The 27,495-nt window shown below is 40.5% G+C and overlaps 1 protein-coding gene across 3 annotated transcripts in view; it reads right to left on the reverse strand.

Annotated features, from left to right (window-relative positions):
• DGKI (diacylglycerol kinase iota) overlaps window positions 1-27,495 on the reverse strand; it is a 486,267-nt gene that overhangs the window by 120,726 nt on the left and 338,046 nt on the right. For all 3 annotated transcript variants that reach the window (XM_081533024.1, XM_081533025.1, XM_081533023.1), the window contains one exon: window positions 11,328-11,428. In XM_081533024.1, the coding sequence (XP_081389150.1) occupies window positions 11,328-11,428 (101 nt within the window). The remainder of the gene's footprint in view (window positions 1-11,327; window positions 11,429-27,495) is intronic.

Consider the following 27,495-nt stretch of genomic DNA (forward strand, 5'->3'; position numbering starts at 1 on the left):
CAGTTGGGACCATTCTAAACGGCCATCCCCAGTTCAAATGTCCCCGCAGGAGTGCTCTGTTACAGTCACGTCAGGGCTCGGGTTGCTCCTCAGCCCAGTTCTGCTCCTTGCTCTCTACATTCATTCTCCTCTTGGAGCATTTCCAATAAACCTCCTACACATCAAGCTCAAAAATCTCAAAGTGTGTTTCCCAGGGAACCCAACCAAGAGTAAGAACTATGATCCCAAATTTCTTCCTGGAAGCACATTTCTGTAAGTGCACAGCTATGTCTTTACAAAGAAGGGGAACTGTGTATTCGAAGGTATCCTGGGTTAGGAGAGAGAAGATGCAAATTCTTATTAAAACCCTGTCGCAGCTACGTGAGGCTGGGTGAGGCCACTGCTGGAAGTGTCCCTGTGACAGTGACCATGGACAGTGTATGCAACAACACTCTGTAAACTATGAAGCATAATGAAGACTCTTAAGTGTTATTGATTATTAAATATTATAATAAGAGTGGTGACTCTGCCATGGCTAACACCACACCACCCACATGTTAACATGATGAATGAAAAAGTAATAAGTCCGTACAAAGCTCTTAGAAGAAAGTCTTCAAAAAGAAATGTAACAACCATCTGAGTTCATATACTAGAGTTGGTGACCTGGGAAGGTAACAACAAAACAGACTAAGTTTTTCTATGCTATGCTATGCTAAGTCGCTTCAGTCGTGTCCGACTCTGTGCGACCTCATAGACGGCAGCTCACCAGGCTCTGCCGTCCCTAGGATTCTCCAGGCAAGAATACTGGAGTGGGTTGCCATTTCTTTCTCCAGTGCATGAAAGGGAAAAGTGAAAGTGAAGTCGCTCAGTCGTGTCCGACTCTTAGCGACCCCATGGACTGTAGCCTACCAGGCTCCTCCGTCCATGGGATTTTCCAGGCAAGAGTACTGGAGTGGGGTGCCATTGCCTTCTCCGAAGTTTTTCTATAAGCAGTGAGAATTAGTCATTATTTGCCTCTGTGTGTGTGGGTGGGGCGGGGGGGTGTTATACAGGGTAAACCAACCAAAAGGAAAAATATTCCTTTATTTGCCTCTGTGTGTGTGGGTGGGGTGGGGGGGTGTTACACAGGGTAAACCAACCAAAAGGAAAAATATTCCTTTGGGCAAGACTTAAGAATATACTTCCAAATGATGGTTCTCAAAATGGCAAGGACCTAGCAGAAGAGATTAAGAAGAGGTGGCAAGAATATACAGAAGAACTATTCAAAAAAGGTCTTAAAGCCTGGGATAACCTTGATGGTGTGGTCACTCATCTAGAGCCAGACATCTTGGAGTGTGAAGTTAAGTGGGCCTTAGGAAGCATTATCATGGACAAAGCAAGTGGAGGTGATGGGATTACATCTATTTAAAATCCTAAAAGATGATGCTAATGTACTGCACTCAACATGCCAGCAAATTTGGAAAACTCAGCAGTGGTCACAGGACTGGAAAAGGTCAGTTTTCTTTGCAATCCCAAAGAAAGGCAATGCCAAAGAATGTTCAAACTACCATACAACTGTGCTCATTTCACATGCTACCAAGGTAATGTTCAAAATCCTTCATGCTAGGCTTCAATAGTATGCGAACCGAGAACTTTCAGATGTACAAGCTGAATTTAGAAAAGGCAGAGGAACCTGAGATCAAATTGCCAACAATCGCTGGATCATAGAAAAAGCAAGGGAATTCCTAAAAAAATATCTACTTCTGCTTCATTGACTATGCTAAAGCCTTTGACTGTGTGGATCACAACAAAATGAGGAAGGTTCTTAAAGAGATGTGAATATCTGACCACCTTACCTGCCTCCTGCGAAACCTGTATGCAGGTCAAGAAGCCACAGTTAGAACTGGACATGGAACAACAGACTGGTTCCAAATTAGGAAAATGAGTACGTCAAGGCTGTATATTGTCACTCTGCTTATTTAACTTATATGCAGAGTACATCATGCAAAATGTCAGAATGGATGAATCACAAGTTGGAATCAAGATTGTCAGGAGAAATATCAACAACTTCATATATGGTAACATTCTAATGTCAGAAAGCGAAGAGGAACTAAAGAGCCTCTTGATGAAGGTGAAATAGGAGAGTGAAAAAGCTGGCTTAAAACTTAACATTCAAAAAACTAAGATCGTAAAGTAATTAGCCCCCAACTAAAATAAATAAATTTATAAAAAAAAAAAAAAAAAAAAACTAAGATCATGGCATCTGGTCCCATCACTTCATGGCAAATAGAAGGGGGAAAGGTGGCCAACAGTGACAGATTTTATATTCTTGGACTCCAAAATCACTGTGGATTGTGACTATAGCCACAAAATTAAAAGATGCTTGCTTCTTGGAAGGAAAGCTATAACAAACCTAGACAGTGTATTTAAAAGCAGAGACATCACTTTGCTGACAAAGGTGCATCTAGTCAAAGCTATGGTTTTTCCAGTAGTTATGTACAGATGTGACAGGTGAACCATAAAGAAGGCTGGGCACTAAAGGATTGATACTTTTTAACTGCGGTGTTGGAGAAGACTCTTGAGGGTCCCTTGGACAGCAAGGAGATCAAACCAGTCAATTTTTAAGGAAATCAACTCTAAATATTCATTGGAAGGACTGATGCTGAAGGTCTAATACTTTGGCTACCTGATGCAAAGAGCCGACTCATTGGAAAACACTGTGATGCTAGGAAAGATTGAGGGCAGGAGAATGGGGTGACCGAGGATGAGACGGTTGGATGGCATCATTGACTCAATGAACAAGAGTTTGAGCAAATTCCAGCAGATAGTGAAACCTGGCATGCTACAGTCCATGGGGTTGCAAAGAGTCAGACATGACTTAGCAACTGAAAAACAACAATAATATCAACTCTTTAGGCTACTTCCTTGTCTGAGACCTAACATCATTAGCATCTAATAAAGCAAAGCTCCGGAATCACTTCTTACTTTCTTATAAACAAAGCAAGGCTTTGAATCATAAACAAGGTTAGATAATGAAGGGGATTATATTAAAAATAAGATCATTATCCTTCAGTCTAATATTCCCCTGGCATCTGAGTCGTGGAAGACAAGGAGTGCACTCATGTATAAGCCAAGAAGATCCCCAGAAACTGACAAATCAGGGTCTCGGTGCTTTTGAAAAGCCAAGGAGTTCAAGGTTCCAAATTTACCATGTGGCTTGGCATTCCTCCCAGGCCACTCACTGTACAGCTCTTCAAGTGATTATTTCAAACTCTTTTTTTCCTTGACCACTGACACACTTCCCTTCCCTACCATTAACGGGTAGGCTTGCTTCTTATGTCACTGAAAAATAAAAGTAATCAGAATATAATTCCTCCCTCTTCTTGGTACCAAGTCCCCTACCTACATGCCTCTGCACCTACTCCTCTGTCTTCCCTTCTATCCTCTGGGGGACTTGCTCCATCCCTCCGCTGTTTACTGGACCCCATTTTTGGATACTCCAAGGCATCACTGCTGCACCTGACCCTCTCTCTCCTAATTCAAATTCTCACTCTCTCCTGGACTGGCCCATAAGCACACACACCAGCCTATGGAGCTGAACTAGCTTACAAATCAGAAAAAAAAAAAATCCTCCCTTAATTCCATATCCAGCCCGCATTCCATTTCTCTTCTTTTCATTTAAACAGCTCAGAAGGGTGATCTACGTGGAATCAATTCCTTTGCTTCCACTTGTACATGAACCTACTCTATTCAGCTTCTTCCCTCCACAACCTCTTGTGAGGTTACTAATAACCACCCTTTACCAAATCCAATGACCAGTTCATAGTGTGCATCACCCTCCGCCTCCGCAGAGCATTTGACACCATTGTCACTCTTCTTTTATAAAACAAAAGAATTTATTCCTCTCTTGGCCTTCAACTGACAAGCTTTCCAGTTTTTTGGATTTTGCCAGCTCAGTCTGTGCTTCTTGGCCGCCCCTGAGTCTTCTATACCAGCCCCACCTCTGTGCACCAAGTTGAAAGTGAAAGTGCAAGTTGCTCAGTTGTCCGACTCTTTGTGACCCCATGGACTATACAGTCCATGGAATTCTCCAGGCCAGAATACTGGAGTGGGTAGCCTTTCCCTTCTCCAGGGGATCTTCCCAACCCAGGGATCGAACCCAGGTCTCCTGAATTGCAGGCGGATTCTTTACCAGCTGAGCCACAAGGGAAGCCCAAGAATACTAGAGTGGGTAGCCTATCCCTTCTCCAGCGGATCTGCCCGACCCAGGAATCGAACCTGAGTCTCCTCCATTGCAGGCAGATTCTTTACCAACTGAGCTATTGCTGAGGTCAAAACCTCAGAGGCATCCTTGAATCACTCTTTCCTCCTACGTGGTGCACCTAAACCATCATTTGATGTTACCAGCATTATCTCCAAAATAGACCCCAATTCTGCTGCTTTAACTTCCCTCAGTTTTCAGCATACATATCACTTGGAATATCCTGTAGGTCTTGTATCTGGTACCCTGAATTCTACTTCCACAATCCAGCAGTCAGTTCTCTACTCAGCATCCAGAACTATTCAGTATTAGTGCAGACATGTGAAACTCCTTCTCAAATAATTCCTGGACCTTCTCATTACATTCTGAATAAAACCCAAAGCCTCTCCATAGCCAACAATCCCCCTCTGTGGGCCAGCCCTTTGTTACAACTTCAAAACCACTTCATACATTTCTCTACCCAACTAACTAGGTACCAGCCACATGGATTTCCTTATACCTTAAATAGTCCAAAGGTGTTTGCATCACAGGACCTTAGCACTGGCTACTCCCTCTGCCCAGAGACACTCTTCCCTCAGAAACCCAGGTGTGCATTCAACCTTTACTTTCAGGTCTCTGCTTAAATGCCACCTTTTCAGAAAGTCTCTCCCTGATCACCTTGGCAAAAACAGGACCCTATATCACTTTCTCTATTTCCCCTGATAGAATTTACTGATGTATTATACAACTTATTCACTTATCTGTCTCTCAAATGGAGTATAAGCTGTATGAGGGCAGGCGCTTTTCAGTATCCCTATCATCTGAAACATGGTAAGTAGCCAATAAATACAGGGTTGGCCAAAATGTTCTTTTGGGGTTTTTCCTTAAGATGTTACAGAAAAACCTAAATGACCTTTTCAGCCAATCCTATACAAGCTGAACTTATGAAAGGATGATTTATTTGGGGGGTTGAGGAAGATTCAAAAACAGAAACTTGTCCAACAAACCAGAGTCTGGTAACTTAAGAGAATGTCAGTTTAAATATAAAAAAGCATTTGAAACAGTGCTGCTAAAGATTTAAAAACAAATATGCTATCAAAAATATTTTATAAAAGAAAATAACTACTCCTGGAAAAAAATTAGAAGCATAGTGATTAAATAAGTATCAGAATGTCAGACCCTTAGACATTTTCCTTAAGTTTTTTGGACCTCAGTTTCTGTATACATGTGCTTCCCTGGTGGCTCAGATGGTAAAGAATCTGCCTGCAATGCAAGAGACCTGGGTTTGACCCCTGGGTCGAGAGGGAAGATCCCCTGGAGAAGGGAACGGCTACCAACTCCAGTATCCTTGCCTGGAGAACTCCATGGACAGAGGAGACTGGTGGGCTATGCAATCCATGGGGTTGCAAAGAGTTGGACACAACTGAGTGACTAACACACACACACTTTTTATTAAGGATAAACAGAAGATACAGACAGGAGATAGGGTAGAACAGTAAAGGAAACTAAACACAAAACTCTTGAGTAAATTTCACCTCATAAAAATAGAAATAAGCATAAACACTGGCAAAGGAATGGACAGTGTCCTTCAGGGGACAGACTGACATCATTTAACTCATCAGACAGATTGCAAAATGGAACATCTACATCCACCAAATGGAGGTCTAATCTCCACTAAACAAGCCTGTTGTCAACTTGTTAAATGAGGGGGAAAGATTCAATTTTAGATGAAGCAATAGGTGGAAAAAAAACCATGTTTTTAGAAAACTCAAAGCAAAATGCACAATGCATTTTGACACTTGCAATCACTACAATGAATGATGTTGGAGCTTTAAAAACTTTCCTAAGTAAACACGTCAGGAGGAAAAATTTTCAGTCCTGTGTAATTTCTATAGGGCTAAACATTTATTATGATACAGTATGTTCTGAGGAAATATGGAGTTTAACCACTGCATTTAGAAGATAAGACAACTGAAGCCTAAAGAAGGTGAATGCATTGCCCAAGGTTATTCAACTAATTAGTGGTTAGCCTGGCTTTTGTCATTCTTGCTTATATATTCCATCCCTTCCTGCAGTTATTTAAATGTTGTTTACTAAGGAAATAGACACATAGTGTTTCCATGGCTCTATCATAATCCTCATCTTATGAGGAAAAGCTCCTGCAAGTCAGGGATTATTTCTGCTTTTCTTTTTCCACCACTGTTTGCTCAGTGAAACCACTCAATACATGTGTACTGAATAAATGACATTGTAATATTACTTGTCCTGTTTCATCTTGCAGTGCCTGGCATTTAGGGTGAGATCCAGCATATAACTGACACAAACGGATAGTTTTTGGACGCATGGATGCATCGGTTTGTGAATGGCTCCAGCATTTTGGCATGTTTATCAAAGGCAAGTGAGTCAAACATAAAAACTGGAAACAATAAAAAAAATCCAATGATCCACATTGTCCTATTTTGAAGATGAGTGAAATATGGTGACTCACAAAGAATGGCACAGGGAATGGAAAAAGACAGTAACTTTGCAGTGGAGAAACCCGGCCAGTACAACCTAAACCCGGAGATCAGGTTACCATCACCAGGCATGTCATGTGGGTATTGGGTAACCCCTGCTGTGATGCGGAAGAGTACTTTACCTCTGCAGTGTTCTTTCCGAAGACCTATGACTCTAATCTAATTATAAGTAAAACAACAGATGAAACCATAATAGGGGATACTGTGCAGCACACTGGCCTGTATTCCTCAAGACAATCAAGGTCATGGGGGATGGGTGGGGAGGAAAGACTGAGAAACTGTCAGAGACCAGGGGTGACTGGGGAGACAAGCCAGCCCAAGGCACGCGGTACCCTGGATCAGATCCCAGAACAGGAAGCCCTGGGATTAGTGAACAGTAATAAAGCAGTATCAGTTTCTTTGACAAATACACTATGAAAATATAAAATGTTTAACAAAAGGAAAACTGGGTAAGAGGTACGTAAGAACTCCCAGTACTATCCTTGTAACTTTTGTGTAAATTTAAAATTTTTCAAAAGCAGTTTATTTTTAAATATTCTGTGATGGATAACAGATGATGCACTTAAGAAAAATGTATAGGGACTTAAGAGAATTTGTATATATCTGACCTGATCTCTAAATAAGGATTTCATAGGTAGACATATCTTGCCATCACAGCCATCCCTTACACTAGTTGACACAACAAAAGTAAATCAAGTAGTTACTTATATTTTCTTTCTGTAATATATCCTAATGTTTTCAATTCTCTTTTTGAAGTGAGTTGGAAGGTGGCAATGAAGTGTGCAATTGGGTGAGACGATACATAAAAACAGGGCAGCAGCTCTGAGCCTGACTTTCAGACCTGTAGGTTGAAGGGCAATGCCACAGCAGTGTCTTTCATAACAGCAACCCCAACAATCATAGTTACCATTTTGGGAAAACTTGCTAATGTTGCCAGGCTGTGCAGCATGGGTTTCACATACAACATTACATTTAACCCTCAGCACCCTACGAGGCTGCAATTATATTCTCATTTGAGAGATGAGAGAATTGGTCATCAGTAACATTACTCTGTCAAGGTTGCAAGAGAGATGCAAACCCAAACATTTTGAGCCTTTTACTAAGTCATTAAACAGAAGTTGAGGAAAGTCCCTTAGGACAACTGCCTAAATATTTAATTAGCCACAATCATCAGTCAGATAATATACTGAGATATTATAACTATATAGATACACTAAATTGTAAATGGCCAGATAATACCCATTGTACTGGATGCTGTTTGTAAAAGGGTGGTTGAACATTGTATTTGATATGCAAAAAATGTTAGCACCTCCAACCTTTATAGGCTACATCTGTTTTCAATTAGTTTCAAACTGGTTTTTACTTTTGTGTTTTAGGCCCTAGAATCATATGAATCATCATGGCCATTCAAACATGCAGAGTAAGCTGAAGCCAGAAGTAGAGTTTAGTCAGCTTACCAGAGACAGAGTTAGACCTTCTCCAGTATCAAGTTATTCTAAATACCAACCTATATGCCATGTGTCAATGAAACTCTTTTGTACTTAGAAATATAAGAAATTAAAAAAAAAACTGATTACCCTTTGCCTAGACTACATGATTATATGCTTTATTAGGACTCATTTATATACTTCATTCAGATTATGGGAGTGAGTTTCTGCTATAATTATTATAGCCTTACTTTAAGAATTATTTTTTAAGATGGCCACTTTCTCCTCATGTTCTATTTCAAGTTGAATAGAATTTCCTCTCTTGGACATCATAACCATTATCTTGAGGATTAATTTTTCATAAATCCATGGTAAAAGACTTAAACTGTTATAAGCAAGTCTGAAATTTATCAACAAGGGCAGAGGGAGAGACTGGCAAAAGACTCTACCTCTCTGTATTGTTATATTTTAAAGGAGAAGCTGCCAGGTGAGTTGGGGCTAACGGAAGGGGGATAGGAAGTATTTAAAAGACTATAGCCAATTCTCTATGCCAAAATAAGCATAGTCATTAAAAGGGCTACCATTCTGTGATTATCATGGAGTCCTGCCTTATAGAGAGAAGCAAGGCTTTGTAAGACAACAAACATCTGAGTTTATAATCTAATATGAATAATAAGCCAGACACATGAGCAAGATTCTATTAAACAGTAAAGGCAAACAGCCACATGCTGTCTGGATGAATCACTTGGTGTATAATCAAAAAAGGGAACTAATTTTTTAAACCAGTAATGTAGGACTGCTCTAGTTTAGACTTGGATGTTGACAATAAATGAACGACCGAAGTAGGATTCACCCATTTTGTTCTTCTGGGATGCAGGTCAGAGCACATTCCTAGAGTCCCTTTTATCTCAATGTGTTCTCTGCCTTTCACTTTATTAACGACTTCTGAAATAACCTGTTTTGATATGTACTGCACATTCGGATTTGAACTGGTTTTTCCCCTTTTTATTCAATTTGAACTGTCGGTCTTCCCATGCATCTGTAGTCTGTTGCAAGTTGGAGCCAGGGGAAAAGAGTGAGCGTGAATAAGAATAAATTCACAACCCCCCGAGGACAAACTTCCCTGAACAACTGCAACTGAGAAGCATCATCACCATTTATTAAAAATAGAATGACTGAGTTGGTCGCTTTTACTTCTAATACGTTGTTTTCCTCAAATCTTTAGAATGAGATAATGCTTTAATTCCCTCTTTGAGTGTTTCTTTGTTCTTTTGGGTCCCAAGATATGGCTGAATTTATTGGACTTATATTTATACCACGTCACCTCCTCCCATTTCAGATCAGAAGTCCCCTCACAGAGATGTTTTATCACATAAGAGATGATAAGTAGAGCACTTGCCAGGAAATGTCATCTTGTAAAAACTCAAGTCACAATGACTTCTGGCAGCAGTGGACAGATAATGCCCCAGCAAAGATAGAACAGATCATTGGAATCCACAGATAAGCCTCAAATCTCATTTCAGTCAAAAAGTTCAAATGTTTCTCCACTCCCAGCTGACTCTCCTCAGGATTCTTGGTAAGCTGCAAAACATTACTGGCTTGAGATCCAGGATCTTTCTAATTGTTCAAACTTAAGCCATTTGTTTGGAAGTTTGTAAAGAAAAAGAACATAAGACACCATTCTTTATCATTAGTAGCCTCTAAAAGTCAGTTTAATTTACATTGTAGCCACATATCCCGTTGCAAACATATAGGTCCACCACCTTACAGGTTAACCTAGATTTTGCACTAGTCTGTAATCTCATTTACGTTAGAAAATACAGTCTGCCATTGGCAGAAGGGGGAAATGCAGAAGTCCAGAGAATTGCTACTCCTCCACCTCCAAACATTCTTACTAAAGGGAACAGGAGAGAATGATGGAGTGAGAAGACTGGGGAGAAGCTAAAGGGTACTGACGTTTACAGAAAGGGATGAAGAGGGTTGAAGAAAGTGAAGCAGTGAGGAAATGAGAGAGAAATGCCACACAGGATGCCCTGGTAGGTTCAGTGCCTGGACTATGGGGAGTGTGTGTGTGGGGGGTGGATCCATGCTCTTTGCCACATCCAGATCTCAAAGTCCCTGCCCACCCTGACACTGTCCTGGATTTTGGGACTTCTCTTCCATACACCCCACTCCAGATTTTAAGTTCAAGAATGAAAGCTCAGAAATGTGCCCCTACTCCATTCCTGCCAGTTTTAACTATCTGCATCTTCTACACCTTCAGGCAGGTCCACATCTGGGGACAGCTTGAGCTTTAGTTCATAAATCTCTGGTTCTACATAACACTTCTTTCTCTCTGCTGGCATCCCTGCCTGTGCCCTTGGATACTGGCCCTCATCTTCTCAAACTTTACTGCGCTTGACTATCAGCCCCCACAATTAAGAAGGAACCCAGAACCCTAATATCTAACACACCTATAGTCTTAACCACTTCTGGTCAACATTCCCCAATTACCTCATATATCATATGCAGACAGGGATCTAAAATAGTGACTAGAATGTAATAAATGCCCAATAAATATGAAATGATGAGCAAAGTGAACTAATACTTGGTTATATATTTAAAGAAGCATATGGAAAATACAAACATTGAGAAGGAATTCATATGTTGACTCACTTTAAGATTTCAGAAACACTGGTACCTCATCAATGACTCATTTTACCATGACATTTACAATGCTGTGGATCTTTCTTAGATGTCATATAATCACATAACAGCTAGAAGTGAAGGAAGTGTCTTCACAGATAACTGTCACACTGGCATGAAGAATGAGGACAGTAATTGGTAACACAGTCTCCAAGAAGAGATGCTTGCTGTCTTAAGAATTTCCTAGATGTTATTACACCATATGGTGTCACCAACTTTCTGCTTTTCTCATTTTATGTAAACCTGAGACTAAACTGGTTAATAAACCAAGAGATCCTAACATAGCATCAAGAGCAGAACTACTTTAATTCTAATTTCCTTTCCTAGTTCCATGTTCTTCAGCCCATATGGCATCACTTTGGGTTCACATGTTGCTAGGCTTCCTTTCATTTCTTTAACCATGACTTCCGGACAGAGACAAATCTATCCATCAAATCAAGGAGGACCAAAAGACTGAAAACAAGCTGATCCCATTACACCCACTAGGCACTTCCAACTTACAGGCTTCCCGGAGTTTCTCTTTGTCGTAGTGGAATCCTTCATAGTCTTGTAAACTGATTTTGTTCACCCGGATCCTCAGGCGGTCTGGAACAGACTGGGGACTGCAAAACAAGAACCAAGAGGTCAGATATCAAGGAGAGCGCAGAACTGAGAGTCATAAGCCCCTTGCTGGACTAAAGGCAATATTGACTCTTTCTGCTAAGAAAAAAGAGTCCACACTCAGACCAGAATCATGGGTTCTTGACCAGAATACAGCAATTATCTGGAGAACACCTCTCTGGAAACCTCAGTTTTCTGGAATTTAGGTAACAACATGGGAATGAGCAGGAAACGCTTCTGGAGCCTACTCGTTTTTGTTTTTGTTTTTTTTACTACTAACTTATTAAAAACTCCAATAATATCATGTGTTCAGTTCCACAATAAATTAGATGTAGCTAATCTGAAATGGTGAGATGTGGTGTAGAGCTGGAAAGAACTGCTTTAGCAGATATGCCCAGAATGGCTTGGCTCTGAGAAGAGACAGAAAAACATGAATAGCAGACCAACAAGGCAGAAAGCACAGGACTGAAAAAGAAATGGCTCTACACACCTCAAACTCCCTGAGAACATTTCTCAGTCAAAGCAAACTGCAAATAAATGTTGCCTGTGATGATGCCACTGATCACCCCCAAATGGATAAAAAGTGTTAAAATACGTACAAAATACATTCTTTAGGTAGAGACTGAAGTATTTCATTCATTTTAAAAGAATTCAATCCAAACTGGCTCAGGATAGATAGTGAACAATTAAAAGGGGGTCATACCAAACTTTCTAAAGCATCCTATTTATCCTCAGAATGTTTTTATCTGGATTCTTTGGGTGCTTTTAACTCAGATTTTCAAAATAGTTTAATCATGGGCATCAGTTGAGTGAAATAATTTGATCTGCATCATCACCACTATGGAATAGTACATTCCTTCGGTATATTAGTATGACACAATCCCACTTGTCTTTTTTTTTTTTTTAATCCCACTTGTCTTTATGGCTTCTGCTATCTTGTATTATGGGATGAAAGTTCCCACTGACTAAAGCAGAAAGAAGAGCATTAGTCCTCAATTCACTTCAGAAAGGGAGGGAAAAGAAGGAGAAGAAGAAAGGAGGAAAATATAAACAGAAAGAAAACAGGAAGGAAAGAAGAGAGGAGGAAGGGGAGGGAGAGGGAAGAACGAGGAAAAAGATGGATGGAAGGACAAAGTGATACTTTTAAAATATTGTCAGGATACCTTCACCCCTGCCTCACACACACACCACACATACACACACGTACACACAATTTCACTGCAACTCTGAAAGAAGGAGAAATAATTTCATTCTCTTGTCTAAAAATTCCCTTTACGGCAAAGTATAATAACTCCCTCCATACAGATTCCAACTTAACGAGTACTGATGAATAAAACTGACATGAATATTTAAGTTGGGATGGGAGACATGGTTTGAAGCACATTTGTGAATGAGCAGAACAGACCTTTTGTATCACGCATCCCCATGCTACCATTTATAGAGAGGGCACCTGAGGTTCAGAAACATAAAGTGAGTTTAAGGTCACAGAGCTACTGAGTGACAGAGCTGGGAGCAGAGTCTTGGACTCTTTACTCATCCCTTTCACGCTCCTTCTATTATATGATGCCAAGAATCCCAAAGATTGACAGCAAAGCCCTAGAGCCTGGATTAGCAGAGTCAGATGATCCCTACGTGGTGCTCAGACTCTTGTTAATGAATAATTGACAGCAGGGTGGTTAACTAAACTGTTGGTACAAACAGGAGAATGCAGGACAAATAATACAAATGAGCATCTACGTTTAGAAGAAAGTCTGACTACAACATATTGTTAAGTGAAAAAAAAAAAGTCATGAAACCTACACATGACATCATCTCTTCTATGTGAACTATTGAATTCAGGGCTTTACAGAGAAGGGTCTGAAGAAAACGTTCAAAAGGCTGTTTGAGATGGTTACCTCTATCTGCTGGGATTTGGGGATTCTTTTTTACTCGGTATTATCATTTTTAGAAAAATAATATTAATATAATTATTTTAAAAGTGCATTAATATGTAAATAGATGGTAGTTCAAGGTATGAGTAAAAGGAAGGATTATATCAATGTTAGCTGTTAGTGTTAAGTAGATGGGAAAGAATTAACAGAGTGACCACACAGTGTTCGCACTAAATGCTCATTTTGAAATTAAGAGGGGCCTGATCTGTTTCTTTTCTCTTTTTTTTGGCTTCACAACACAGCATGTTAAGATCTTAGTTCCCCAACCAGGGATCAAACCTGTGCCCCCTGCAGTGGAAGTGTCGAGTCCTAACCACTGGACCATCAGGGAAGTCCTAAGAGGGGCTTGATCTTTTTAATGTCAAGTTCACCTTAATGAACTGCAAAGATTATAGTTAGCAAGTATTCAGCAGATAAGAGGGAAGATGGAAGCATAGTCTATGGGGGCTCAACATACTCTGTAACAGGAGAAGAGAGAGGGCAGAGGTTGAAGAGTTCCATCAAAACATTTTTTGAGACAATGCTTTGGGGCTCTAGTGGCAGTGAGCTCCAGTCCTCTCCAGCAGTCTGAGGTATGGAGTCAAGAGCCGGGCCACCGCAACAGCTGCAGAGCGGGAAATGGGGTCCAGAGAGGAACCGTGGGGCGGTCCCGCAGCCCTCCTCCAGGGGGCTCCCCATCGGCTAACCAGTGTGAACCACCTTTCTCAAAACCCATCAGTATCTGCTCTCTGTCCACACACTTCTGCCTCCCAGGTTCTCATCCAAACCCACTGATTTCCACCACACACTACTGTCCCACCAATCTTATAGAACTTTCCAGATCCCAAACGAATTCTCAAATATTATCTCACTTCATCTCCAGAATGGAGACTCCCACTAACCACTGGACATGCTGTTTTTCCCATTTCCTACATGATCACTCCCCTACTATCATCTCCCATCTTCTCTCAACACCCACACCTCCTCCCACCTTTCCAACAGTGGCAGTGTCTTAACTGGGGTACCTGGCTTAACTACAGCCTCTGACGGGTTCCTGGAATCTGGGCTGCTATCAAATGGTGCCCCAGATCAGGCCAAATGTTCATGAACAGAGGACTGGATAAAGAAGGTGTGGTAGATATATACAACATTACTCAGCCATAAAAAGGAACAAAATTGGGTAATTTGTAAAGATCTAGGAACTATCACACAGAGTGAAATCAGAGAAAAACAAATATTCTATACTAATACATATATGTAGAATCTGAAAAAAATTGGTATAAATGATCTTATTTACAAAGCAGAAATAGAGAGACAGATGTAGAGAATAAATGCATGGATACCAAGTGGGAAAGAGGGTGGGTGGGTGAAATTGAGAGATTGGAATTGACATACATACCATATTGATACTATGTATAAAATAGGACACCAGTGAGAACATACTGTATAGCACAGGGAATTCTACCTAATGTTCTGTGGTGACCTACATGGGAAAGAAATTCAAAAAGAGGGGATATATACACACACACATAAATACATATATATACACACACACACACATACATACATGTGTAGCTGATTACTTTGTCATACAGTGAAAACTAATATAACATTATGAAGCAACTATATTCTAATACAACTTTTTTTTTCAACAGAGTAGGGATGGGAGACAGCTCAACCAAGTGGTTAAGACTTAGCTCAGACCCCAACTTAGGTTGACTGGCTCAGAAGTCAAGTTCCAGTTACTGGTCGATCGGAAAACTGTGCTTCAGCTTCCTCGTGGGAAAGGTGGGGATAACAATAGTATTCACCTCACACGGGTGTTATGAGAATCAGTGGATCAATACAGGCGATGTGCTTAGAAAAATGTCTGGCATATTATCAGTGCCTTCTATAAGCTATTATCGGTCTAATGGTGATTCTGAAGCTTGTTCTTTCAGGTGAGGTTCTGCCTAATAAACACGAGCGCCTGCTGCTGACAAGCACAGAAAGGAGACCAGGGCATACACGGGAACTCCCCAGACACTTCGAACACGCTGCCGGGCTTCCTCGGGGGCAAACCGTCTAGCCTGGCTGGTGTCATGACTGTCCCAGCTCTTCTCACACTTGGTATTTTACAGGCCGAGTGATAACGTGAAAACAAACGACTAGAACACAGGAGGAGAAAAGTGCACAGAGATGAAATGAAAGTCAAGTAATTCAAATACGTCCTTTGACGTCAAGATATATTTGTGCCCCATTAACAGCTGACCGGAGGTAGAAGATGGCAAAGCTGTTCCTAGGACTCTGGAGAAAAGCATTGCCATTAGCTTTCTAAAATTAAAGTTTGCCAAGAAAGTTAGTAGTGCATAGAAGAGACTAACAACCTGGTAAAAATAGATTTGCCTCTGTGCCAACATCTGCCTGAAGTTCCTCCAGGACTAAGGTAAGCTCTGTATCAGGGGTTCCAAACCTGACTTCCAAGGAACCCTCAAGGTCCCTGCAAAGGACTCAGCAATCATTGACCGTCCTTTAAAATGGGGACAATGGCCTCAGGCTATTGCCTTCTCGCTGATTTCCTCTGAAACATCAAGAACGAGCTCCTTGTGTAGACTGGAAGTTGATGCTCTGAACTTAAGTCACAAATATCCTCATTATGACTTTCTCAACAACCATAATGAGAGCACCTCTTGCTAAAGTCACCAATAGGGGCCTCCAAGAACTCCAGACAACACCTTCCCCCTCCACTTACACACATCCAATACCCTGAGATGCTGGGGAGAGGGGTGGGGAGAGGTGGACTGCCATGAAGACAGTTCCCTGAACAACTTACATATCTCAATCTCATCGTTATCTGCTCTCTTGCCGTTCCTGTCAATAGATTTTTTAAACGGACTCTTCAAAAACTTTCAATCCGTTAGGGTTAAATTCCTCCCTTGTGCCTCCAAGCTTCTTCATTCTCTGTCAATTTCCTTATGAACCCCTGTCTCTCAGGCTGGTAACAGACTCCTCTCATCCCAGCCTCCTATGAACAGACACCCCTCATGGACGGAAGGGATGAGCTGGGTGCTTCTGTTCCCACTTCCAGACAACTGACATCATATAATTTCGTCTTCTCATTTGGAACAGGAATCACCTGAGAGTTGTACCACCTAATATTAAGACAATAAAGCACAGTGCATAAAGGAGGACATAGAGTCAGAAAAATCTTAGCTCCAATCTGAACTCTGGCAATTAGTACACATTTGACATGGAGAGCTCTGAAGTTACCTTCTCTAAACCATTTTCTGTTCTAAAAATGAGCACTGAATGAGAAGCTGTGTGTAAGACAGCACATTCCTGGTAAATAAGTGTTCAACATAATGTTTCATTGTTGTTTTGTTACTATTAACAGCATACTAATGCTCCTTCAATTTCCACAGGCCTTTTTTTCTTTTTAATTTAGTCCTGAATAATAATATCACAGAAGAAACCAGAGTCATAACTCTAAATAGCAGTTAGTAGATCTCTAACCTAAAGGAAATCAGTTCTGAATATTCATTGGAAGGACTGATGCTGAAGCTGAAACTCCAATACTTTGGGTACCTGATGCAAAGAGCTGACTCATTTGAAAAGACCCTGATGCTGCGAAAGATTGAGGGCAGGAGGAGAAGGGGATGACAGAGGATGAGATGGTTGGATGGCATCACTGACCCAATGGACATGGGTTTGGGTGGACTCTGGGAGTTGGTGATGGACAGGGAGGCCTGGCGTGCTGCAGTTCATGGGGTCACAAAGAGTCAGACCCGACTGAGCGACTGAACTGAACTGGACCCGGAGAAGGCAGTGGCACCCCACTCCAGTACTCTTGCCTGGAAAATCCCATGGATGGAGGAGCCTAGTAGGCTACAGTCCACGGGGTCGTGAAGAGTCGGACACGACTGAGCGACTTCATTTTCATTTTTCACTTTCATGCATTGGAGAAGGAAATGGCACCCCATTCCAGTATTCTTGCCTGGAGAATCCCAGGGACAGAGGAGCCTGTTGGGCTGCCATCTATAGGGTCACACAGAGTCGGACATGACTGAAGCGACTTAGCAGCAGCAGCAGATCTCTAACCTTTGCAGGGTGCAAGTCTGTAGATGCAGGTTGGGAGACAAGGCTCACCAGAGTTACAAGCTCATCTGCTGGATGAGAATGCAAGTGGGGACTGTGAATGTTTGCAAGATATTCTACTAAAAGATAGTAAGGATATAAATCCTAATTCACATTACAAAGGACAGCCTTAAAGCTGTAAAATGATTCTATATTTTGTACCTTGCAATGTCCTGTTTCAACATTTCTTAAATGGTTCATGTGGACAGAGGAGCCTGGTGGACCACAGTCCATAGGGTCACAAAGGGTTGGACACAACCGAAGCAACCTAGCACACACATACAGAAGACTCACTCAAAGGCCCAGTTAAATTGTATTTCATCATAAAAACCAATGAGTGTACATAGTGTGTGGTTTACGGGTGGCAGTATAATGAACTATAATTTAACTGGGCCTATGTTACTCATATATAAAGAGTTGTCGTTTGCAAGGCAGAAAAGCATCACAACTCTGCCTGCCTTTCCCTCTTGAAGTCTGATTTAATAATGAGGAGAAGGAGGAGGGGAGGAAGAAGAGGAAGGGGGAAAGAGAAGAGAGAAGAGGAAAGAGGAGCGGGGAGAAGTAGCAGTAGCAGTGACAGTAGTAGTGTGTATGTGCTAAGTTGCTCAGTTGCGGTAGTGGTAGTGTTAGTCGCTCAGTCGTGTCCAACTCTTTGCAACCCCATGGCCTGTAGCCCACCAGGCTCCTCTGTCCATGAGATTCTCCAAGCAAGAATACTGGAGTGGGTTGCCATGCCCTCCTCCAGGGGATCTTCCTGATCCAGGGATTGAACCCATGTCTCTTGCATCTCCTGCATTAGCGGGTGTGTTCTTTACCACTAGTGCCACCTGGGAAGCCATAGTAGATGGTTTAATTTCTTTCAAGAAAAGTAAATGTGAGATTCTATTCAGTCATAACATAGATAGGACAAAGGATGTTTTTAACTAATCTTTAACAGAATCCGTTTGAATCAGCTCAGCTCTTTTTTGATGAATGGACTTTGATTAAGATATTAACTTCCAATGTGAATTTTTGACATGAAAGACTATTTCTTCCTCCCCGTGGCAGCTCCAGCATCAAAAATAGAGTCAGTCTCTGTTGTTTTCGATAACTGATTTTGAACAAATAAATGAGTGAAACGCAAGAAAGTCAAATCCTTCTGGGACTCTGAACAGCCCTGAGGCTTGAGCACCATTTGGAATCAGACCATCTGTGAGATGCTCACTCCAGAATTTTCTCTTTGGGAGCCCCAGGCAAGCTCTGCTTTGGTTGTCCGTGTCTGTCATTGGCTCTCTAGACTTGGAGGTAAATCCACGCTGGGTTATGCTTTCCCACTCCCTCACATCTTATTTCTAGTGGGATCTACACAAACCAAGAGGGAAGAACACACAAATAAAGAAGATGTCCCCACCAGAAAGGCACGTAAACCACTTTAAGACTGCTTGTTCTTTAAATAATGGTGAACCAGAAGCATTCGCTACCACAACCTCTTGTTGTCTATCAAGCTGGGCCTTATTTAAATATAATTATACTCAATGCCCTTGCCTTTAGCCACTTCCTAGAATTTGCCTGTTTATCCGAGAACATATCCAAACCATGACTGATAATAACTTATCCAAGTGGGCCTCTTACATTGAGCAGTAAAACCAAATCAAATCAAAGCTTCTGAAGAGAGATTTAAAATGGACTTTTGACACTTGCCGAGTTCAGAGAGAGCTCTAATAATTCAGTTGTCTCCCGCCTAGAGTACAGAACAATAAGTCAGGACTGGGAGATAAATTGTGAAAGGGTTTTTGAATTTGGAACCAAGGATAAACCAAAATCACATTAGCAGCAATCATGACTTCCTGCTGTCTGACATGTTTTTCTGGACAAAGTCCCTTTATAGGTTGCTAATTCTTTTTTGATAGGAGTTGACTAAGTTCTTGGCTCCTTAAGACATCCATTTGTGAGGTGGCTCATATAACATGTCATAGCTTACAAATTATTTGAGACAGCTAGCCTTCCAGATCCCAACAAGATAATGAAATTAAAGCATTACGGGGTTGGGAGAGATGTTAGATGTCATCTAATTCAATATCTGGTTTAGACTGCTGTAAACTGCTCTGTCAACTCTTCCTAAAGAATATAAACCTCTCTCTCCATGTTTCTGTTTATTGACCTTTCTTATACTATTTGCGTCAGAATTGGATGTTAAGTCAATTGGATGTTAAGTCACTGAGGTAATCAGCCACTGGCACTAATGGCAAAGATATGTAAACTTTAAGCATGAAAGCTAGACACATATCAAAGAAACGTGTGCTGCCTTCATGGCTAATCCATTACAAATAGGCTACAAGTACCAAAGATCAAAGCACTTTTATGCCACTGGTTGAAGCAAAACTTCATTTTAAAATTTTGTTGATATCTTCAAATGCATATTTTCATGCTTCCACTGAAACTGTAACACATTTCTAAGCTTCTGAAATTGTAATCAGTGAACATGCAATAGAGTAAAATTAGCACTATTAGGTTCCTGGCATTTTAAAGAGAAGAAAACAAACTAGTAGTGGTTTTAGTCCGTGGCATTGCAAAGCATCTAGACCAGTACAGCAGTTTCATCATTTCTGCTGAAAGGAAAAAGAAACAGGCCAACAGCTTTGATCAGTATTTCAGATTCTCCTCACCACCATTTGCTTTTGAGACAGTGATTGCCACAGATGCTAAGGACTCTAATGAGGACTCAGTCATCTAATGCTGAGATTTTTTTTTTTTTTATCTATTTTTTAACTTTACAATATTGTATTGGTTTTGCCATACATTGACATGGTGGAACCACTGTACATAAACTTAATGTTACAACTTCTGGGTACCAGAGACACAGATTTATTTTTTAAGTCATAAATGCTCAAACTCTCCTTTCCATAAGATCACACAGTCTCCTCACTTTCTCTTTTCCCTTTATTCATGCATTTTAAATTCCCTTCTAACCTCTCACCCTAATTCTCCCTTCAGCAGCATTTCACTCTGTGGTTAACTCTCTGCTCCTTGAAGCTCTTTGCTCTTGGATTTCAATCGAAAAAACTCTCCTGGTTTCCCAAGTAAATTTCTGCCTGCTCCTTCTTCCTCCTCTAAATGTCTTCCAAATACATATGCTTCTCCGTGTGTGCGTGTGTTTGTGTGTACACGCGCTCAGCTGTGTCCAGCTCTTTGCAACCCCATGGACTGTAGTCCTCCAGACTCCTCTGTCCATGGAATTTTTCAAGCAAGAATACTGGAGTGGGTTGCCACTTCTTACTCCAGGGGATTTTCCCGACCAAGGGATGGAAGCCACATCTCTTGTGCTTCCTGCATTTGCAAGCAGATTCTTTACCACTAACGCCACCTGGGAAGCCTCCTTTGCTTCTCTGGGCTGTGCTTAGTCACCGTCGTGTCAGACTCTTTTTGACCCCATAGACTGTAGCCCACCAGGCTCCTCTGTCCATGGGGATTCTCCAGGCAAGAATACTGGAGTGGGTTGCCATGCCTCCTCCAGCGGATCTTCCCAACACAGGGATTGAACCCAGGTCTCCTGCATTGCAGGTGGATTCTTTACCAGCTGAGCTCTCTGAAAGTGAAAGTTATTCAGTCGTGTCCAACTCTTTGTGACTCGATGAACTATACAGTCCATGGAATTCTCCAGGCCAGAATACTGGAGTGGGTAGCCTTTCCCTTCTCCAGGGAATTTTCCCAACCCAGGGATAGAACCCAGGTCTCCCACATTGCAGGTGGATTCTTTACCAGCTAAGCCACCAGGGAAACTCAAGAATACTGGACTGGGTAGCCTGTCCCTTCTCCAGGGGAACTTCCCAACCCAGGAATTGAACCAGGGTCTCCTGCAGTACAGGCAGATTCTTTACCAGCTGAGCTCTCTACCCCTCCACTGAAACCCTCACAGACCAAGACCAGGCTGCTATCATCCTGCGACTAGACTACCTATGCTCTTGAACCCATTCACGCCCTTATCACACTGCACACGCAGCATTTAGTGTGAAATGTCAATGTGATCACAATATGATGGTTTTGTTACCTTCCCTTATACTCTGTAGAAAATAAATAAGCTAAAAGGATATACTGCAGAGCATAGGGAATACAGCCAATAATTTATACTAACTACAGATGGAAAAAAAATCTATAAAAATTCTGCATCACCACATTGTATACCTGAAATGAATATAATACTGTAAATCTCAATAAAAAAGAACAGAATATCCAGCTCTCTCTATATATCTAACTTTACATCTCCCACAGTGTGTATTAAATATGAGGCTTTCAACACCTAAGTTACTGCTTCTCATCTAGACTCGCTAATTTTGCAATGAGAAACAAGATTTTTCACAGTTAATAGACTATGTTATTCATTCCACTGAATCATGTGTGATGCATATGATGCATCGTTGTCCAGAAGGGGACCACTCAACAGAATTTGGTTCAAAAGAAAAATCAGTTCCCATTACTACATCCAACAAACAGGAAATAATTGCAGTGCTCACGTTTCTCATCATTGCTGCGCTCTCCTCATGCATGGAGTTGATTCTCTGGCTGCCTCTGGTTAATACCAGTGGAGAATTTCTACTTGTGATAAGACACCATCTACAGAGGTAAAAAGTATGAAAGTGGAATCTCCTTCCCTGATATTTGCTGAACTGGCAACTAGCGATGACAACCTTTGGGGGAAAAAAGTCTTTTAGGAGTTTTAGAACTTAAGTTCTCACCTATACTCTTTTTATACTATTTTATGCTTAAAAATATGGGAATATATGAAGAGGAGAAATCTATCATGATGAAAGGCAAAGAAAACAAATACCACAGGAAATAAAGAGGGGTTTAGGATGGGGAACACATGTACACCCATGGCTGATTCATGTCAACGTATGGCAAAAAACACTACAATATTAGCCTCCAATTAAAATAAATAAATTAATTTTTTAAAAAGAGGGATTGAAATCAGAGAGAGAGGGAACATACATTTCTGTAGAACTCTATAAATTCAAATGGCCAGGATGAAGAATAGCTGGTAACAGGAAGTAAAGAACTCAAGCCATCTCATCACGCCCAGCCAAAAGCATTTACACTTTATGAAATAATTCCATGTAATGAAGGTCTTATATTTAAAAGTGACTAAAGATTCTATCATAAAACATGAATCTGAGCTACTCTGAGTACCCTAGCCTTCAAAAGCATAGAGACTTATTTTGCTGTTCTGATTGTAGAGGACCAATAATCACTATCTCCAATGAAGTAAGGAATCACTGGGCTTGAACCAATGAGATTGAGACATACTAAGATAATGTTACTCCCAAGTCATTTAAATGGCTTCAGATCTCATGTGCTCAAACAGGAAGAATTTTTTTTTTTTTACGTCGGGTTTCAATGTTGATATAGCAAACAAAGAAAAACCCTTATACGTATTTGCTATTTAAATGGCAAAAATCTTCCCTTGGGTTTGTAATCACTAACTGTTGTTAATATCCTGCTTTTATTTGCAACTGATGAGAAAGCAGACTTTCTTTCCTAGAAAAGAGTGTGGAGGAAGGAATGGAAGTTGAGTAGTTCAAAAGGTATCATTTCACAGAAGAAAACGTTTCTAGCCTTTCACAAATATCCTGAAAGACACAGAAAGTAGGCTTAAAACCTAACATATTTGGTCATCCTCTAGTAACTAAGCACTCTGATGATTCATGTGGAGGTATCTGAGTGGGTGTCTGTGTAACATCAAAACAACTTTTTACCTAAAAGAAAAAATCCTAGCATATTTATAATTTAAATATTTTATATTTAATATTTAACATTTAATTCACCTATAAACTATAGAAAAAAACCAAGAATTTAAAACTATTTATAAGAAAAAAAAAGCAATGGCCAAAAGTGCATAAAGCAAAAACGTAGTGAAAATAAACATAACCATCTACTGTGGTACAGAGAAAGGGTTGGCTGCATGAATTACAAGATGTGTTCTTATTGAAAAGTTATCATGCAAACTGTGTGGAAGGAGCTCTGAATCCCTAGGAAACAGGCTCAGTAAGGAGAGGATTCCATGCTTTGTTTCATATCAAGAAAATAAAAAGTACTGGCCTTACAATAAACGGCATTGCCTAAGAAACGCTTCCTTAAATGGTTTTAGCCTTCTATAGAAAACATCCATGACATACATTTTCTTAAAATCTGGATATCAGAGAAAGGATGTTTGCAAAGTCTTTTTTTTTTTTCTTAATAGGTAGTATTTCACTGTGCTACGTTTTGACTCATTTTTCCCCCAGGTCAACTATGGCTTCCCAAAGTCTGGAATACTCACTCAGCGGGGCTGCACTGGGCTCGGGAGAGAGACATGGCCTCATAACCCTCCTATTCATCAACTTACAGCTGGCGGAAAGCTAAGCCCTCCACTTGTGACACAGATGGGTCCCCGCTCCCTTGTAAGTCCTCGTCAGAAATCCAAGAAGAACAAATCGGAAAATCTTTAAAATCCGACTCTCCAGCCCAGTAAATTCAGCCAACTAGGGGGAAACTTTTCACCACCTTTCTCTAATTTCTGATCCAACGACTAAGGAAATTTTTTTCTTGGAATCATTCTTCCTGATGGCATAAGAACAGACGGACTAAAGACATATTGCTAGAACAGAACTTGAAAAGGTCATAGAACAATTCTGTGACTACCACAATTACTCATCAATAAAGATAATTTTTGTAAAGTTTGACAGTAAACTTGGGGAGAAAAAAGTTCCTTGAGATAAACTTTTAGTGTGTAGACAAATTACTTGTATGATGATGATGAACATGAAAATAACTGCTACCAGTACTAAAATAGAATAAGAAAAGACAGGGGGAAAGGTTTCTGTTAAGAAATAATTGGGATACTTTTTCTGGTTCAGTTTATTCTGTCCTCTCTCTTATGACATTAAAGTACCAGGTGGGCCAGCTTTTTGGCCAAAAAGTTCATTTGAACTTTTCTGTAAGATGTCATGGAAAAACCCAAATGAACTTTTTGACCAACCCAATAGATCAAGCCTTTACTAAAGGCAGTATCCTAACATAGTCATAAACCAAGAACCTTTCTTCAAGGAAATGTGTCATTGTTTTACTTTGCCTAGGTAACAAAACACCATCTGACCAAAGACTTATTTATGCCCCAGTAAGAGGCCAGAAGTCACTTGAAAGCAGTAGAGACTAAATGATTAATTAAAAAAAATAAAATAATTATAATTTTCTGTAATATAAAGCTGAAAGTTTTGGCCTTTTTGTTCCATTTGTAATTCTTCTAACTCCACGTTCATTTTAATCAAATAATTTAGCTGCAAATTTTGCAACATGCTGAATTCTTTTTAGAATTCCATTTTCTGACACAAAATGTGATGGTTAAGTTCTGGGGATTAATTAAATCTAGCATCAAGATGTATTTTCTTTTTATGTCTTTTAAAATATACTCTCCTTTCATTTTATATAAGCATTTCAGGGTATTATGACAGATGAGAAAACTTTGATTGCATTGGTATAATTTAACTGAAACTCTCACAAATGAAATGCCTATTGCATTTCATTACCACCTCAGCAAAGCAATCTGAAATGAATACCCTCTTGCAACACTCAAAACAAACATCCAGATTTCTTTGTTATTGATATGTTCTTCATACTCCATGGCAGAATATAATATAGTTATCACTGCAGTACTGGAGTAAAAACTGAGATGTTTCTTTTTTTCCTCTGAATTCAGCAATTCTATGACTAACTTCACAGTTGTAATGGTATATCTAAAGATATAATTATTTTCTAAAAGTATTTAACCTTATTTTTATTATAATAATGCCTTAGGAATTCAGATCTGAGCAAAAATTTAAAGTTCATATTGTGCTGTGCTCAGTCATGTCTGATTCTTTGCAACCCTGTGGACTGTAGAGCACCAGGCTCCTCTGTCTATGGGATTTTCCAGGCAAGAATAGTGGAGTGGGTTGCTATTTCAGCTTCTCCAGGGGATCTTCCCTGAAACTGCATCTTCTGTATTGGCAGGCAAATTCTTCACCACCGTGCCATCTGAAAGTGAAAGTCACTCAGTCGTGTCTGACTCTTTGCAAGCCCATGGACTATACAGTCCATGGAATTCTCCAGGCCAGAATACTAGAGTGGGTAGCCTTTCCCTTCTCCAGGGGATCTTCCCAACCCAGGGATCAAAGCTAGGTCTCCCGAATTGCAGGCAGATACTGTGCCATCTAGAAAGCCCCAAATGCTGGGGATATTGGGAGAAATCACGGGTGTGCTAAATTTCAATGGGTGTTTCTCCACTTTTAAAAATTACGCCAGAAGCTCTTCAAAAACCTTATTTTAGGGGAGGGTGCTTCGTGGCTTGTGGGAATCTTAGTTCATACTGTAAGCCATTTTAATTTACAAAAAATAAATTTTGGCCTGGAGAGGTCACTGGCCTTATCATATGGGAAGCTTCCCTGGTGGCTCAGATGGTAAAGAAACTGCTTGCAATGCTGCAGACCCAGGTTCGATTCCTGGGATGGGAATATCCTTGGAGAAGGGAATGGCAACCCACTCTAGTACTCTTGCCTGGAAAATCCCAGTTAATTAATACTTAGAATATGCTATAAATAAATCAGCAACATCCTTTAGCCTCTTAGACAGTTTAATAACAAAAAAAATGATTTTAAAGAATTAAATGATCAATATATGTAAAATACACAAAGTTCAGCCTTCATGTAGTTGGTGACAAAAAAAAAAACCCTAAAATTTATTCAAATTTTTCTAGTACAGTGTTGTTACGGGCTAGATTGTGTACCCCCAAAATCACACATTGAAGTCCTAACCCTACTACTGAAAAAAGTGACTGTATTTGAAGATAAAGTCTTTAAAGATGAACTGAGTTAAAATGAGGTCATATGAGTGAAACCTAATTCAATCTGACTGGTGTCCTTATGAGAAGAGATTAGGAGATGGGCAGAAAGGGAGGAGACACAGTGTGAAGATCCAGGGAGAAGATGGCTATCTATAAGCCAAAGAGAGGCCTCAGAAGCAAGTAGTCTTTCCAGCATCTCGATGTCACACTTCCAGCTTCCAGGTCGACAAGGAAATAAATTTCTGTTTAAGCCTCTGTGTCTGGGCATTCTGTTATGGCAGCCCTAGCAAAGTAATACAGATGCCTATTGAAAAGATGCACTAGGAAAAATAACACACTTTGTTTTAATCCTAAAATTATGGCTGATAAAACAATACATAATAGAAGAATGAGAGAAGTCTAATTATTCACTTTCCAAATTCCAACATGACTTGGAAATATTTCCTGGCTTAATGTCACTGTTGAGATGATCAGACCTTAATTTCTGCTTCTTTTCCTCAGAGTATGTGGACTAATCTTTAAAAAGTTGTTGCTGTGTTTATTGGACTAATGTTACCTCTAACCTCAGGCTTTTTCATTTTTAATTTTCTAAAATTACTTTGATTAAACAAACACAATTCATGAATTTTCCTGCCCAACAGACTGTACCCAAACCTTCCTGTGGGCTTCCCAGGTGGCTCAGTGGTAAAGAATTCATCCGACAAGGCAGGAGACACCAGTTCGATCCCTGGGTTGGGAAGATCCCCTGGAGTAGGGAATGGAATATGCTCCAGTATCCTTTCCTGGAAAGTCCCATGGACAGAGGAGCCTGGTGGGCTACAGTCCATGGGATCGCAAAGAGTCAGACAGGACTGAAAACCTTCCTCTTTATCTTGAAGCTCACTGGGCCCCATGGCCTGCCCCTTGTACAAACACCTGAGTTAAGTATCAAGCTTCACATTTTTTGTTGTTGCTGTTTTTATTCTTTTGAAGTGACCTTTTATTATACAAGAAGTGCTGACTTGCAAGACTGTTTCTACACCTACGCAGCCATGAATAATTCATCTGTAAATTTTAAAAGCAATGAGATATAACTTTAAATGTTGAGGAAGTCTTAATACCCCTTTACGTAATCACAGCAGATGCTGGAGCCACGATCACCTTTGCTAAGAACACAGGCACCATCCGTCCCCTGAGGATGTGAGCAGGACCCGCCCCTACAAGTCTCTTTCACAGA

Source organism: Giraffa tippelskirchi, chromosome 10 (assembly GCF_054371585.1).
Source record: "Giraffa tippelskirchi isolate mGirTip1 chromosome 10, T2T-mGirTip1v1.2.pri, whole genome shotgun sequence".
Taxonomy (NCBI): domain Eukaryota; kingdom Metazoa; phylum Chordata; class Mammalia; order Artiodactyla; family Giraffidae; genus Giraffa; species Giraffa tippelskirchi.